General features: G+C 42.2%; 2 protein-coding genes across 5 annotated transcripts; both read right to left on the bottom strand.

Annotated features, from left to right (window-relative positions):
* Window positions 1–1,073: 1,073 nt before the first annotated feature.
* On the bottom strand, window positions 1,074–6,561 carry LOC139636961 (polymeric immunoglobulin receptor-like). Of its 4 annotated transcripts, none has more exons than XM_071505412.1 (8): window positions 6,193–6,561; window positions 5,001–5,327; window positions 4,223–4,543; window positions 3,679–3,996; window positions 3,222–3,308; window positions 2,657–2,764; window positions 2,486–2,553; window positions 1,074–1,711 (listed from the first exon to the last, which is right to left on the bottom strand). In XM_071505412.1, exons 1-8 carry the CDS (start codon window positions 6,233–6,235, stop codon window positions 1,550–1,552), a joined length of 1,434 nt encoding a protein of 477 aa, XP_071361513.1. In that variant the 5' UTR covers window positions 6,236–6,561; the 3' UTR covers window positions 1,074–1,549. The 4 variants fall into 4 exon arrangements, with proteins under 4 accessions (XP_071361513.1, XP_071361512.1, XP_071361511.1 ...); XM_071505411.1 differs by having other exon boundaries at window positions 2,486–2,550; window positions 5,001–5,330; window positions 6,193–6,560; XM_071505410.1 differs by having other exon boundaries at window positions 5,001–5,330; window positions 6,193–6,559.
* Window positions 6,562–9,880: 3,319 nt separating this feature from the next.
* metrnlb (meteorin like, glial cell differentiation regulator b) lies at window positions 9,881–14,507 on the bottom strand. Its single transcript, XM_071504672.1, has 5 exons — window positions 14,061–14,507; window positions 12,850–13,033; window positions 12,457–12,682; window positions 10,931–10,990; window positions 9,881–10,705 (listed from the first exon to the last, which is right to left on the bottom strand). Exons 1-5 carry the CDS (start codon window positions 14,153–14,155, stop codon window positions 10,389–10,391), a joined length of 882 nt encoding a protein of 293 aa, XP_071360773.1. The 5' UTR covers window positions 14,156–14,507; the 3' UTR covers window positions 9,881–10,388.
* Between the last annotated feature and the right edge of the window lie 155 nt (window positions 14,508–14,662).

The raw sequence follows: 14,662 nt of genomic DNA, 5'->3' as shown, positions 1-14,662 counted from the left end.
CAGATAAGAACATCAGCATCATTGTTACAGTCAAGTATTTGTCATAAGACTCATAATCCTCGTTATAACAGAAAACATTAACATCTCTCCCTTCATCTTTTCACACAACTCAGAGCTGCTGCAAAGAGGAGACGACACTAAGCAACAAAGCAGGAAACATTCACTGGAGCTTGTAGCTGTTTTCAGTTAAAATGAGCTGATCTGTTGTAGTCTCTTCATTCAAGACCATTTTCACTCTTTTGTTAAGTTTAATTTACAAAACAAAGTGACAGATGTTTGTTGTTTTGTACCGTACATGACATTTTGTCTTTATTTCACTTCAGTCATCATAATATAAAAAGAACTTACTGAAGAGGATGAAGAACATGTTTGTCATGTTGCTGCAGAGAAACAGAAACTAAAGCTGATGTGGTTGTACATTATTGGTGCTACTGTGTGAATGTGCAAACTGATTCCTCACACAAACAGCAGAGCATAAATTGTTCAGAATATCAATGGGTGCTAATTATAACACCCACATAATGCGTCCACAAATGTTGGAAATGTTGAAATCCCTCAGATCTTCAATCCAACAGGTTTTTATCATATGATCATATTAATGCATCAATCTGAGAAAACATCAGAATGACTGAGGAATTTCATATGATTTCTTTAAACAAAGATATATTTTAAATATTTCATAGCTTGTATTTCCTCTGATATGGTTCCTTTAGTAGATATTTCAAAAGTGAGTGAGAGAGAGTTAATATAGTTTTCAACACTGTTAAATTATGCCTTGCACACAGGACTACAATAATGTCAAAACACTAAAAAGAGGAACAGTGTGTGTGAACCAACATGTCACTGGTACTGAAGGTCAAATGGTCAAAATGACCATCGAGGAAACTGAAACCTAACTACTTTCAAGAATTGATCCACTAAATAAAACTTAGAATTTGTTCTTAGATATGTGCCTGCACGCTGTTATTTGTTGAACTGCATCCTCTGCCTCATCATTAGAGTCATATAGACTAAATAAAATCAGTGAACAAAAACATACAAAAATAAGACAATGAACAGAACAAGATATTATAATAAAAGAAGTTTATAAATGAATACACAAAAAAAGAACAACATTTGGACTCATTTATACTTCATAATGTGCTGTAATCACATGGAGGTAATATAATGAGTCTTCTTATACTTGAACTGTTTCAATGATGATTATGTTTTCCTTGGTTTTGTTTATTTATTCACTTTTAACAAAGGTACATACATGTAGGTAACTTACATTTATACAATTTATTTGAAATGGCCATTCTCAATTTCTTACAAGGAGTGCAGGTGTGTTAAACTCTTTCTTATTATAACAATCAGCAACAATAATAATAAGTGTAAGGGTGAAAGCAAAAGTGTAAAATCAAAGTTAAAGCAAGGAATATGCAGGTACTGAAAATGTCTGATGCTAAAAAACAAGTCTGGACAGATAAACACAGAGACCAACAAATGTCAGAGTAGGATAACAGGATAACTTGGGTAGAAATGTGGTGCAACAATGCAAGGCTCTCACTTATCTCTTATTGCCTTTACTATAAAATTCATTACAGTAGATGTCTTCTGTTGTGTTGAAGTTTTCATAGTCATTGTCTTGTTGGTCTCCACTTGTGTCATCATAGTGCTGTTTGGAGGTCCCCTGCTTCGAGTACACTACAACGTCTTGATTTGCATAAATCTAAAAAAGAGTCAAGAGACAGCAAACATATGAGAGGACGACTTGACTAACAAAATCACTGTCTAAACTTTGAGAAGAAACCAATCAGTAATTATTGAAAAACAATTTTTTTGCCATTGAGCCTAAAAATGATGATGATAATCAGATGATTAGTCAATTTGTCAATTTTGATTAGTTCAACAGCTCAGCAATTTGTTCCAGAGCAACACACCTTGACATTTACAGGTCTCATTGCTGTGAAATTAGGTCTAAGGAATCATTATCCAAGGAAAAATGATTCCCCATGATGTTGATGACCTCCCTGACATTTTCTGTAGCTCCACTGTCTGGTAACAAGACCAAGAGTCTACAGCCATGACAGCACCTCTGTGAGGCTGTACTTAGGCACAGAGGTGCTTTTAGCTGGCTGCTAACATTAGCATGCTAAAATGCTCACAGTAACAATGCTAACATGCTGATGTTTAGTATGTTTGCTGCATTCTCCATCTTAGTTTATCCTTTTTAGCATGCTAGCATTTGCTAATTGTCACTAAATAAAAAATACATTTGAGGCTAGTGGGAATGTTGTTAGTCGTCAAGGGTATAAACTCTTTTGATTTTGATGATCCCACTGTTGCATTTGTGCCACCCTAAAAACAAACTTGACATATTCAGCCCCATGAATATTAAAATCCTCAGTAGGTTGTTCTGCCCAACACAATTGTAATGTGGATTGTAAAGAACGCTGCAGCCTGTTGTGTTCACTAGTGAGGCTTTGGACTTTGGCTTTCTTACATCTGCATCACCAGTCACTTCCTCTGCGCAAGCTGCCTTTGTATTTTGGTTCACACTGACTCCAGCTCCTGGAATCACACAGCCAGAGAAATGGTTAGGCTACACAGTTTATGTGCATGCATGTATGCGTGTGTGCACAGTTCTGTGCATGTGTTTGTACGTAAAACATACCTTGCACTTTGTGACATTTGTATTTATAAAGCAGGACAAAGGCAAACAATAATGTGAGCACCAGCACAGTTGGCACAATGAAAACCACAGGGTGGAAGAGTGAAGTACCTAAAAAAGACACATGCAAAGAGCAGAATTAAACATGCACTTCCTGAGACCACACATGAGCAGATACTCATGTAGTGAATCTGTTATCACCATCTTTAAGAGAAAACAGGAGAAGTGAGGCGACATATCAGAGCTGTGGCCTCACAGCATTTGGTGCTTTCATGTTCCCTTTTCATTAATTGTCTGTGTGTGTTTTGACAAAGCTGCTGTTTTATCACATGCAGATTGTTGGTCATTTAGGAGGCCATTGCCTTTGCTTACATTCAGTCCCTGAAGACTCACCTAAACTGTAACCATAACAACTACATCAACCATAACTTTAACCAAACCAAGTGTTAAGCTTGTGGTCATAACTACCAGCCGCAGCAGCATGGCTGGTACTAATTTCACTTTGTGAGCCTGTGTGTGTGTGTGTGGGTGTGTGTGTGTGTGTGTGTGTGCGTGGGTGTGTGCATACCATTGATAGGTTTTGCCGACATGTTGGCTGGTTGTGATCTGACAGTTTCCACGGTGATGGTAGGGATCACAGTGCTGGTCGGAAAAACTGTCAGAAAAAGATTCTCAGTAAACATTTTTATTTTTAATCATGTCATCAGGGGGCTCTGGGGATAGCGACATCTGTCAGCTGATTGGTCCAAACTGAAATGTCTTCAACAATGATTGGATGGATTGCTATTAACATGTTTGTACAGACCTTTAAGGTCCCTTCAAGGATGAATCCTAATTATATCATTTCATCCAGCGGCACCAAGTTTCACTTATCAAATAAAATCTATAAAACCACTGTGGACACTAGTGTGATGTGATGGTGACATGATACAGACTAACAACAGAGATCAAACCTGGATATAATGTACAGCTACATTGATTTTTACCCTTCCCTTATACTAATTACTCTCTTTTCATTATCTTACCTGTTGACAGGACAATCTTGGTGTAGTTTCCAACACTCCACTGGGAGTCTGACCCACACCAGTATGTCCCAGCATCTCCTGCTTTCAGCTCAGTGATTGTCACCAAGAAAGAGCTGGCAGAAGCATCATCCTGCAGTGTGAACCTGGGCTCAGTCTGGCCTGAGTTCAGATTCATCACCTTCTCTGTGCAGTTGTTGCGATTGTCACCCTTACAGAGGAACTTCCTGTTTGCAACGTGTTGTGGTGGATAGGGGCACCGCATAGTTAGTGGACGTCCCACGATGCCGCTCAGGCTGTTTGACTTCACACAGCACCACTCTGTCAGAGCGAGGGAGGTCTGAGCTAATGTACTTAATAATCTAATAACATGGTATCCTGTATGTCTATTATGGTTCAGCTTTCCTTTAAATATTTAACATATTTTAACAAATCATACAAGAGTAAAAACAACGTTTCTTCAGACACCTTTGTTTCTTACGTAATTTTTTCTCATATCTTTGGTTCACTGCAGGTAGTGTTATGAGATAGATCTGTGACCTCTCACCTTTGATTTCCAGCTCAACAGCAGAGAAAACGTCCAGGCCCGTCTTTCTATGGACGCCACAAAGGTACATCCCAGAATCCTTTTGGGTCAAACTGGTGACGGTCACTGTGAAATTCCTTGAGCCCTTGTCATCAGTCAGTGTGAACCGTCCCTTCTGTTTTCTGTTAGAGGTGATCAGTGCCTGCTGCAGACATGTGGAGGGCTGGGTTCCTCTGCAGATGTACTTCAGGTTGTTCTGGTCTTCAGACTGATATGAACAACTGATGGACACTGAACCTTCCTCATTACTGTGGATTTTGGTGGACTGATCACAGCAGCTGTCTGTTAGTGAGGTAAACAAAATGATACAGTCTTAGGACAGACAGATGTATCTGGACCTTATACTTGAGTAAAAGCCAAATGAGTAAATGTAAAAGCAGCAAACAAAATATAAGAATACTGGACTTCAAATAAATGTGGTAAAAGCATCTTATATACAGACCACGACCTTTCTCAGTGTCATACCTAGTGGATTGTTGTTACTAATGCAGTTTAATCTAAAACACTGAATCAAATTTTACGGGGTGAAAATCTGTTTTGTAGATAAAATATTAATCTAAAAACTAACTCTATATGTCAGATACAATAATCAAGTAAAAATATTTGCCTCTGAATTGTAGCACTGTAGAAGTATACAGACAAAAAAAGATCTCAAGTAAAGCACATGTACCTGAAAACTGTACTCAATGATGAACTTAATTACATTCCACAACTAAATGAGACGAGTTTGTTTGTTTACCTGGCACAACCTCCAGTCTCACTTCAGCAGGGTAGTAATCCTTTCCAGTTCTGGTCACCCCACACCAGTATTTTCCAGCATCCACAGAACTCAGATCAGAGATGGTTGTTGTAAAGACTCGTTTGTTGTTGTCATCATAGATGGAGTATTTGTTGTTCTTCACTTGTGAAGACGTGATGAGAACATCAGCATTGCCACAGTCATTCTTGCACAGATATTTCTCATAAGACTCATAACCTGCATCATAGGAGCAGGAAACATTAACATCTCTCCCTTCATATCCAGACACATGGATCACCGCCGCTGCACCGCTCACACAGCTCAGAGCTGCTGCAGAGAAATGGAGACAAGACGAAACATGTTTTTTAATTCAAGGTTTATGCAGCTTCTTCTCAGATTGTCACTACAGAATAGTGCACTTTGAATCTGGGATGTCTGTTATATGATTCTTTATCTTATGATGTAAACATAAATGCGTGTAAATGTATTACACGTATAAAATGAAACCATAGACCAATATCTAAGCATAGTCAGGGGTGAAAGCAAGCCACTAAAAGATTCAGTGGCGGTGCGCAGTACCAGGAAGAGGGGACAGCGGCCGCCTGCTGAAGCCCAAATTCAGAACCAGTCACGGCCGCACCTCAGGCCAGAAAATAGATCTGCTAATAATATGCAGTCTTGAACATCACTTTGTCTGTTTATAAACTGCTTTTAACTCGTTCCGAGTTGCTTCTGAGCCGTCCGTGCTGTGTTTTACTCCATGTTGGATGGAGCCTTGTCCGGACAGCTCCCCCTCTTCCTCAGGGCTCCTGCCCCGCTTCTCTCCCCCTCCCCTGGGAGAGAGTCCGGTGGCCTCCGATGAGCCCAACCTTCCAGACCTGCAACACTACGTCTAATGTCATTCCACTCATTGCAAAATGACCCACATAAAATCATCAGCAGAATAGCAGAACCCTAAAAATTAAAACAAATATTTTACCATATACATTGTCAAGTGTAAAATATTGAAATGTTTTTATTTGTTTGTTTGGTTTTTGACTTAGCTTTTTTAAAATGCATGAAGTGAGGAGAGGTGAACAATATGAAGCAGTGAAGAGACTACTTTCAGCCCTGGGCATGGTATATTCTGCTCTAGTCGACTTGTACCTGCATTAATAAAGATAGATCTGCTCTTTAGATCCACAGAACTTACTGAAGAGGATGAGCAGCGGGTTTTGACGGCACCTCAGCTCCATGATTTTCCAAAAAGAAGAAGAAACTATTGTAACTCTTGTGTTTATTGAAAAAAAAGAGAGAAAAGGTTACGCCCACGTCATGTTTGATCGTGCCATGCAGATGTTGAGCCCTTTCACTTCTGCATTTAGCTCACCCATGTTTGATCAGCGCTAAACCTTCACACAGTTGCGTTTATTCTGACAAACCAGAGAGCTGTGGACTGACTCTTCTGTTACTCATGGATGTGTCATAATGGATGTATTATAATACATCCATGCTGTTACTGTTTTTGGTATTTACTGATTTTTATTTGAAAAAGAGAAAAACTACGTTAGTGACACTTAAAGGGAGGCACGAAGAAAAGAAACTGGCCTTTCTCTGAATCAGTAAAGCATATGACTTCATATTTTATTTTATTCAATACTTGCGTCACTGTGGGCTCTGGAGTACTGACTGTTACTTTCGTTCTTAGTTGGTAATTAAAAAAAAAAAAAAAAGTATTTCAATCAAGTGTTCACCTCCCGCCACCAAGGGGCAGTCTGGCCTAACGCCCTCATACCCTCTCAGGGAACATGGTACATGAGCGCAGCTGGACAGTAAGGAAAGGATAAAATAGGTATTTTCTCCATGTATTTGTTTGGCTTTTTATTTTTTGGAGGTTATTGGATACGTTTTATAACACTGGTAAGAACAAACAAACAAACAAATTATACATTTCTATTTTATATATTTCTTAAAGTAAAGAATAGGCTATATTATTTTTTAATGAATTCATATTCAGTCATTATTTTGAATGGTTTTACTCTTAGTTGTCTCATTTACTGATGTGATTACCATTAATTCATTTTTCAGTGCAAACAGGAAACACTGACATTGCTTCCTTCACACCAATTCTTGCACATGTTCTGTTTTCAGAATTGCTGGGGTTGCTTGACAGTGAAGAAATATTTGATGTAGAGTAGCTTTCAAGATTAGGTTCGTTTGAAAATGTTTGTTACAAACTTTATTTCATTTGAATTCTGGAGGCGCCAATAACACAACTAGTCTGTGAATCGTGTGGGTGTTTTGGTGAAACTACCAGCAGCCCCATAGTTAATAGCCCACATTACATAAAAACTGATCAAGTGACACAATGAACATTTACTCAAGGTCAATTTTATTCAGGTTTTATTTAAGTCTCTTTGAACTCTTCAGAGCCTCTTTCCTCAAAGGGAAATGATCAAACTTTTGCATTTTAGACTTGGCGTGTTGATTGACGGCAGGATAGTCCCAGTGGCCCACCAGCGTTAGATTCCCACGTTTTTTAAAAGGCCTTTAGAGTGTTATTGTATCTTAATAATCATTTTGCAAATACATTTTCAAATGTATTTATTTGACCATCATTTTGAGACAGAATAAATGACAAAAAATAATGAATTGCTTTTTTAAAATTGTTTTTATGGATTCACTTCAGCAAGCAAAACTTTTCAGTCACTTAATGGACAACGGAAACATCAATAATTATTACAGTGGGACACCACAGCTTTCATATAGTTGTTGGTCCAGTAGTTTACACAAGGTTTAATGTGAGATTTACCTTTACAAATCTCATATTTGTATTGATCTGTGGTACATGTGGACTGTGAAGTGCATTAGTCTCTATGAAGACAGTTTTCATTAAAAGTGTAAAATGTTTTTACACTCTGAGCCCCCAGTAAAAACCAGACATACTTACAACCTAAAATGTTGTGCCACCATTTAAAACTACTGACCCCACCCTGGCCAGTGCATTATAAAATGCCAGTGGTGGTATATGTGGGTGAAAGCATGCCTATGTATTTTCCCTGAGCTCAGCCATTCCCTCGGCGCCAGCTGACCACTCAGCTGTGCCTGTCGCATACTGCTGCACAAACAGTTTCCATATCTCACACACTCTCACAGTGAAAGGTTAACATTAAGACCCCTGTGCGCAGGGATAAGTGTGTCCTGAATTAGCGAGGATGCCAAGGCGAGTTGGGCTGTTGCCAGGTTGGGTTTGCCAAGGGGCACTGGGTGCTGCTGTGGTGGCTTGGGTTTCTGCACTGTGGCCTGTTTGCATGTCGGCAGTGCGCAGGACGCGTGTGCTGTGGTTGTCTCAAACTACAACTCAAGACAGTGGGGGAGGGGGGCAGTTATATATAGGTGACCCTCTTAAGTCTTTAGGGTCTATCTTAAACCTTCAGGCTATGTGTTAATGTCTCCCTGTACGTCCTACTCTCTTCTCTTCTCTTTCTCACTTATTCATGTACATTCATGAGCTTTCTTCACATGTGAAAGTCATTTTACATCAACAAATGAAATACTACAAATATTAATACAAATTTCAAATAGAGGGCGATGTTACAAACTGGAGCCATAAAGTTATGGGAAGTGAAGGATCAAGTGTTCTTGGTGACAGGAATTAAAAAATCACAACACCCAAGCCTCTGTTGCTTCAGTTTTGATCATTCGCCTTTAAATCTATCCCTCGTGATGCCCCCAGATTTATGCAAGTGCAATATTAAATTGCTGGAGTGTCCCTTTAAGTGTGTGAACTGCTTGACAGTTTCATGTGTTTGCAGCCATGCTGTGTTTATCTCCAACTTTCTCTCTGAGCTCTGGAAGTGGCATTACAGACTCGAGACAAGAAAACAGCAACACGAACACCTTCGTGCTCAGATTGTATGATGCAGGACAGGAGTAAAGAATGATTGATTTCACTCTGTACTACAGCACACGTGGTTCGTCTCTGCAGAGGGAGGTGTGTGTGCATGACATGTGTGTGTGTGTGTGTGCGTGTGTGGGAGGGGACATTCCTTCCATTCTTGTTCTTCCTGAGGAAAGAGGGAAAGCATCGCACACACACACAACTGCTGATGGCAGGCGGAGGGAGAGGTGCACATACACCCCTCTAAGGTTATTCACACATCCGCCTTCCTTCTTTTAGCTCTCCACCCATCAAGCCCCTAAAGTTTCAACCATCTATCCATCTAAAAGTAGTTTTACTATCTTGACGGGCAAGTTTCTGCTGCTATTAGGCTACGTTACTGAACTCCGTCGTATGTTCAGATATTCAGTAGTTTACAGGAGTTTAAGCTCATGTGATGGTTCGGGCCACAGGAATCCTCTTTCACGACACTCAAGGAATAAACATTAGCACATTAGCTATTGACCTGTACCTGGTTGACTGTGGTGGAAATTTTAATTGCTTCTCCTTTCAGCAGTGAATGAATACACACACATAGACACACACACACACACACACGGGATAAGAGGATGCCAACTAGAACAGTGGCTCATCAAAGCTCCACAGGGGTAGCGACGCCAGCACTGACGCACTGCTGCTCTCCTGCCAGCTAATGGTCACTGAACACTCATAATGGTTTTTTTCTTTCGGGCACTTAGGTGGACAATATCTCTTTGTGTGGATGCATGTGTGCCAACATAAAGGCTAATAACTTTTGGTCCTTCATTTTACGACTAACTTCACTTGCCAGTTGTTTTTAATTATCTGCACTAACCACACTGAGCCTCAGTGGGATATACAGAACGTTTGTTAATAACATGTAATGCAGTGTCCTTATATCAGGACACATGGGTCATACTGGCACATTCACAAAAAAACAGGGAGCTCAATGGATAAATCAAAGGAAAATCACTCAGAAAAGCAGGCTGAAGGTTCGCGTTTTATTCTCTGTAAATATAAAGACCCTTTGAAATCATTAGCAAAACACACACTTACACACACACTCACACTTAGTACATAAAGACTCACAGAGCTGCATACTGTACACTTCTGTCAGAAGACTCCTAAATTTTACAGAAAGCTTTTTACAAAGCAAACTTTCATTTCAAGAATGATCACACAAGCAGTATCGTCATGAGAATAAAAACTTGAAGCAGTTAGGCACAAATTTAATTTAAGCTTATCATCCATCCGTTCGTTTCCTGTCTCACTCATGCACAAACACATTTGCACGCACAGTCAAATGGGGGCATTTCAGTTTCAGCAGCACCTTGGCTACTAAAATGTGCAAAATGCCCAACCGTCAAGGCAAAAGTAAGTTGCGCAGCAGTGCAGAGTCTGCAGAAGTAGCTTTTAGTGATGGTCAGGGTCCTGTGATCCTGCTTATCTCTCTGACAGCCTCAAAGTTAATGTCACTCCATCCTGATCTCTCAGTCTGTGTGTATTTGACAGGGGTTTGTTCCTGTTTTCTGCGCTCTGCTGTACAGCTTCAGGAAGTCCTTGTAGCGAGGTGCACAGCCAAGCCAGGCTTCACCAAAATGGACAGAGCCGGTGAAAAGGTACTCGTCTTCTCCAGGATGGACGCCGCACTGCGAGGGAATATTGACACGTCCGCTCCAGCTCCGCCCTTTGGCTCCACCCCAAACAAACACCCTGCTCTTCTGACGAAACAGCCGGCTCAGGGTCACCACGGCGGAGGAGTGGTCGTTAGTACCTGACGCCACACCTCGAAAGACGCCACTCCCAGCTAACAGAGACAGGAGGAGGACGGATGAAGAGAAGAAGATTAAGTCAACGAATCAAGCGTACGTTAACAAGTGTGAACTAAAGCAAGAGTGTGTTTCCAGCCTTTATGCTTTGCTTGTGTACAGTGGAATTGATCCACTCATCTAACTCTCCGTAACAAAGTGTATTTCTCAAAATGTCAAACTGTTCCTTTCGTGTTTTCGTGTGAGTTTGTGTATGTATTTACCAAAGTCACTGGTGCACACAGCCATGAGGAGCTCTTCATCCGAACAAGGTTTACAGGTGACTGAAATGGAAAGCGCGAAAAAAAGAAGATGACGTAAACACTCTTTGTTTCATAATTTTACATAACATCAGAAAGCACAGATTCTCTTTCCTCATTAGCTTTCATGTTATCCTGAAATATGTTTAACCCTTCAGTCTGTTTCCTGCTCCCTTGGTTCCTCTGTGCTGGTGTTGAGGAGACATCAAAGGAAATAGCGAGGATGTGAATGAGAACAGCAGGTGAGGGAGGAGACGTAATCAGAGAATTAGCCCCTTGACCCTGTCAGCTATAAAAACAGCTATAAAACGCCCAGACACACACTCACACTCACAGACAGACAGGCCTGGACAGGCTGCAGTCTGGCCCTCCTCTCCACTCACTGCCCCCCCCTTTTACCACATCGCTTTACTCATAAGGGTGGGCTACCCAAAATTCCCTGCCTGTAGCGGGGATCTGTTCTTGATTGACAGCTGAGAGACGATTGGCTGACCCTTGTGCTTGACCTTAACAAGACCTTTTGATTGGCCTGCTTGTTTTCATAAGACTGTCTGAGACAAGGGGCAATGGGAGCGAGGCAGCGGGGGGAGGAGAGAGTGTCAGAGGCGGGCAGCATGTAGGTGAGATGAAGACGGCAGCGTGGCCTGTTGCACACAGAACCTTTTTCTCTTAACTCAACCAGTCTGTCACGTTCACTTTAGGTCAGTGAGCTGTGTCAGGTACAAGGAGTTTAACGGACCATTTCAGCCAATTATCTACAAATTGCATATAATTTACAGAACAACTGACAGCATGAAGGTGAACTACCGAGAAAACTGAAACCTATGAGACAGTTGATTGATCACAGTGAATATTTAGCCTTTTTTTCAACCTCATGTTTCAGTGTTATCATCTATCATCATCTGGTGATAATGGCACAGGCAGGGAATGTACTTAAAACCCTTGCACAAACATGTTGCCTGGCAGTTTAGAATTTTGCTCTTCACAACGCCTGTGTGCTTATCGTTTATCTTTTTATCGGGAAAAAATTATAAATGCAATTAATTTTGTCAGGCCGGCTCTTGCAGAACTGGATATCTGCTTCTTTAAAGCGCCAGCAGTGACAAATTCAAGACCTTCTTCACAACTTTATTGTGATGCAAATATCATTAAAATCTGAGAAAACAGTCGAAAATCTAGTGGTAGAGTTTGAAAAATGGCCCACAGTACGCACCACTATGATCTTGAGATTTATGCCGAAAACATGAACTCTACATTCTGAACTTGGAGGTGGAAACTGAAACTAACTGCACTGAGCAGACACAACATGTAGCATCACTGTTCATACAGAAAGTCACAAGACAGAACTTAGAAAATTAGTTTCTCTAATGATCCAGGGTTGTCACAGATTAATCCCATCTGCGTAACACAAGAGCTGAATATAAATAACAACACCACCTTTTTGTACTTGAGGAATAAATGTTAAAGAAAAAATATGTGCATTCACTTACCTGCACCAGGGTGCAGGAAGGGGTACATGTGTGCCCCGGGCCCCTGACTGGGCACCAGTTCATACTGGAAAGCCGTGATCCTCCGGCTGATATCTGTCTGTGGGATGGCTTCCACAAAGAGGGCCCCCTCTGCCAGGCTGAAACAGCGCACTGTGCCCTGAGCCTGGTCCCTCTCTGCCAGCAGCAGCCTCAGATCCCCCGCATGCTCCAGATACACATGAGAACCCTGAAGCAGCAGGGCCAGGGGGACACATAGTCAGAAAAGCTACATCCAAAAGGTGTTATTCTGACTGTTAAACCTGTAAATCAGTTTAACTCCGACCTTTACAGCGAGTCATGCAAACTCTATATATATATATATATATGGAGGGAAAGCTGGTGGTCATACTCTACCTGGGAGTAAGTGTGGGGTTTGATGCACACATGGAGACCTGCCATGTGTCCGGATGAAGATTCAGTGTTTGGCCGCAGGTTGACAATGACGGCCCCGATGGGGTAGAGCCACTCCAGGGACCCCTGAGAGCAGCGAAGGTAGATCTGCTCCACATCTCTGCGGTGCGACTCATGGCTCAAACCACTACACACGAGAAGACAGATTGCCTTTTTAGATTCACCGCAGGCATGTTGACTCTTATCCAGAGCGTAGATTAACACCAAATGTTTAAATCGTCAAAATGAGGGGATTGAAAAAACACATACTGCAACATTCACTGAGAAAAACTGTGGTGCAGCTCTGCCAACATATCTTTCAGTCTGGACTCATGCGCTCGGTCCCTTGTCTCTGATGTGCATAAACTACCTCAACACCAGGAACTGATTGAGCTATTAAGTCGTTAGAAGTTTGAGGCGGGTAAACTTCACAGCAGAGTGCGGAGTACAGACCTTCCTTTTTTATGACTTGGGGACTTTGAGTGATCAAAGGCGCCATATGGCTGTATTTACTTAAGATAGGAACTGGAGCAGAGACATTCCTGTGATCACAAGTACATTTCTGAAATCTTCAAGGAAGCATATTTTAGATGTTGGACTGTGGGGATATTTTTGTTAAAATAGTCCCTCACAGTCAAATGAAGGCACCTGCCTTGTCTACATATGATTCGTTTTAGTCATTTTGTGAGTCATTTTTTGAGAAGAGTGACTAAGTGCAAAAATATTTAAATCAAGACATTTTCACATCTGACAGCATTACAGTTCTGAGTCGTCACTACAAGCTCTGGTACAAAACAGCCAAAAACTTCCTCAACCTCAAGTGCAAATCTGCAGCAGCAACAAGTGACATACAAAAACACTTTTTTCCCCTCTGACCTTCCAGTGTCCTTCCTGAGAAATACATGAAATCTTAATTAGACATCCATGCCTCTAATTACTCTTTGAGCGTCAAAATCCTGCGTAATGGATTCACACGACTCAGGTTCCTCTCATGATTCTCCCGCATATCCAAAAAAAAAAAAAAAAAGAGAAAAGATAACTTAAGGAGATAATGTAGCCTATGTCACTCTTTGTCACGTTTGATAAGAGTAGCCTACCAGCCTGTGACTGATTGATAAGAAACCCGCTCCTGCGCTGAAAGTGACCCGAAGCCCTTTGTTCAGCTCCATCCTCACCTTCCTCGCCAGCTACACTGGTCGCTGGAGTACTGTGCCGCCGCCCGACACAGGAGCACAGCGGCGATCCAGTGCGCAGCCCACGGCCGGAGCATGGTGCAGCCAGTCCGCCCCGGCGGTCACCGGATCCCGCACTCCACTCCACTCCACTCCACTCCACTCCAGACCAGACCGACCAGCTGCTGCGCTCTGCAGCCTCCCGAACCGCAACGACCCGGTGAGATATCCCCTCCGGTGAGCTCCGTCCAGCAGCGCAGCGCAGCCTACATGGCGGGGGGGGGGTGGGGGGGGGGGCTGGGGGCTGGGGGCTGGGGGGTTCAGCCGAGGCGAAGGCTGCGTCTGAGCCACGAAAACATTTTGACAAGAGGGTTTGTGAAAAAGGAGCCGTGTGCGTGCGCAGCGGGACTGAAGACACTGGTGAAAAACTCCCCAAAAAACTTCTTTTGCTGCGCGCTTCACGTCACCGGAGGGCGCGTGCCAGCAGCGGACTGCGCTTGAGTGACACGCGAGCGCTCGCCCCAAGCCACGCCCCCATGCCCCCCCCCCCAACTCTCTGGGGGGGGGGGGGCTCCCATTTCAACATTAAAAACACCAGCGAACTT

The sequence above is a fragment of the Trachinotus anak genome, unplaced genomic scaffold (genome assembly GCF_046630095.1).
Source record: "Trachinotus anak isolate AG129_WGS33_773 ecotype Australia unplaced genomic scaffold, CSIRO_AGI_Tana_v1 ptg000019l, whole genome shotgun sequence".
NCBI classification, from domain to species: Eukaryota; Metazoa; Chordata; class Actinopteri; order Carangiformes; family Carangidae; genus Trachinotus; species Trachinotus anak.
The sequence above is the reverse complement of the archived record's forward strand: the minus strand, read 5'-3'. Positions and strand labels throughout refer to the sequence as shown.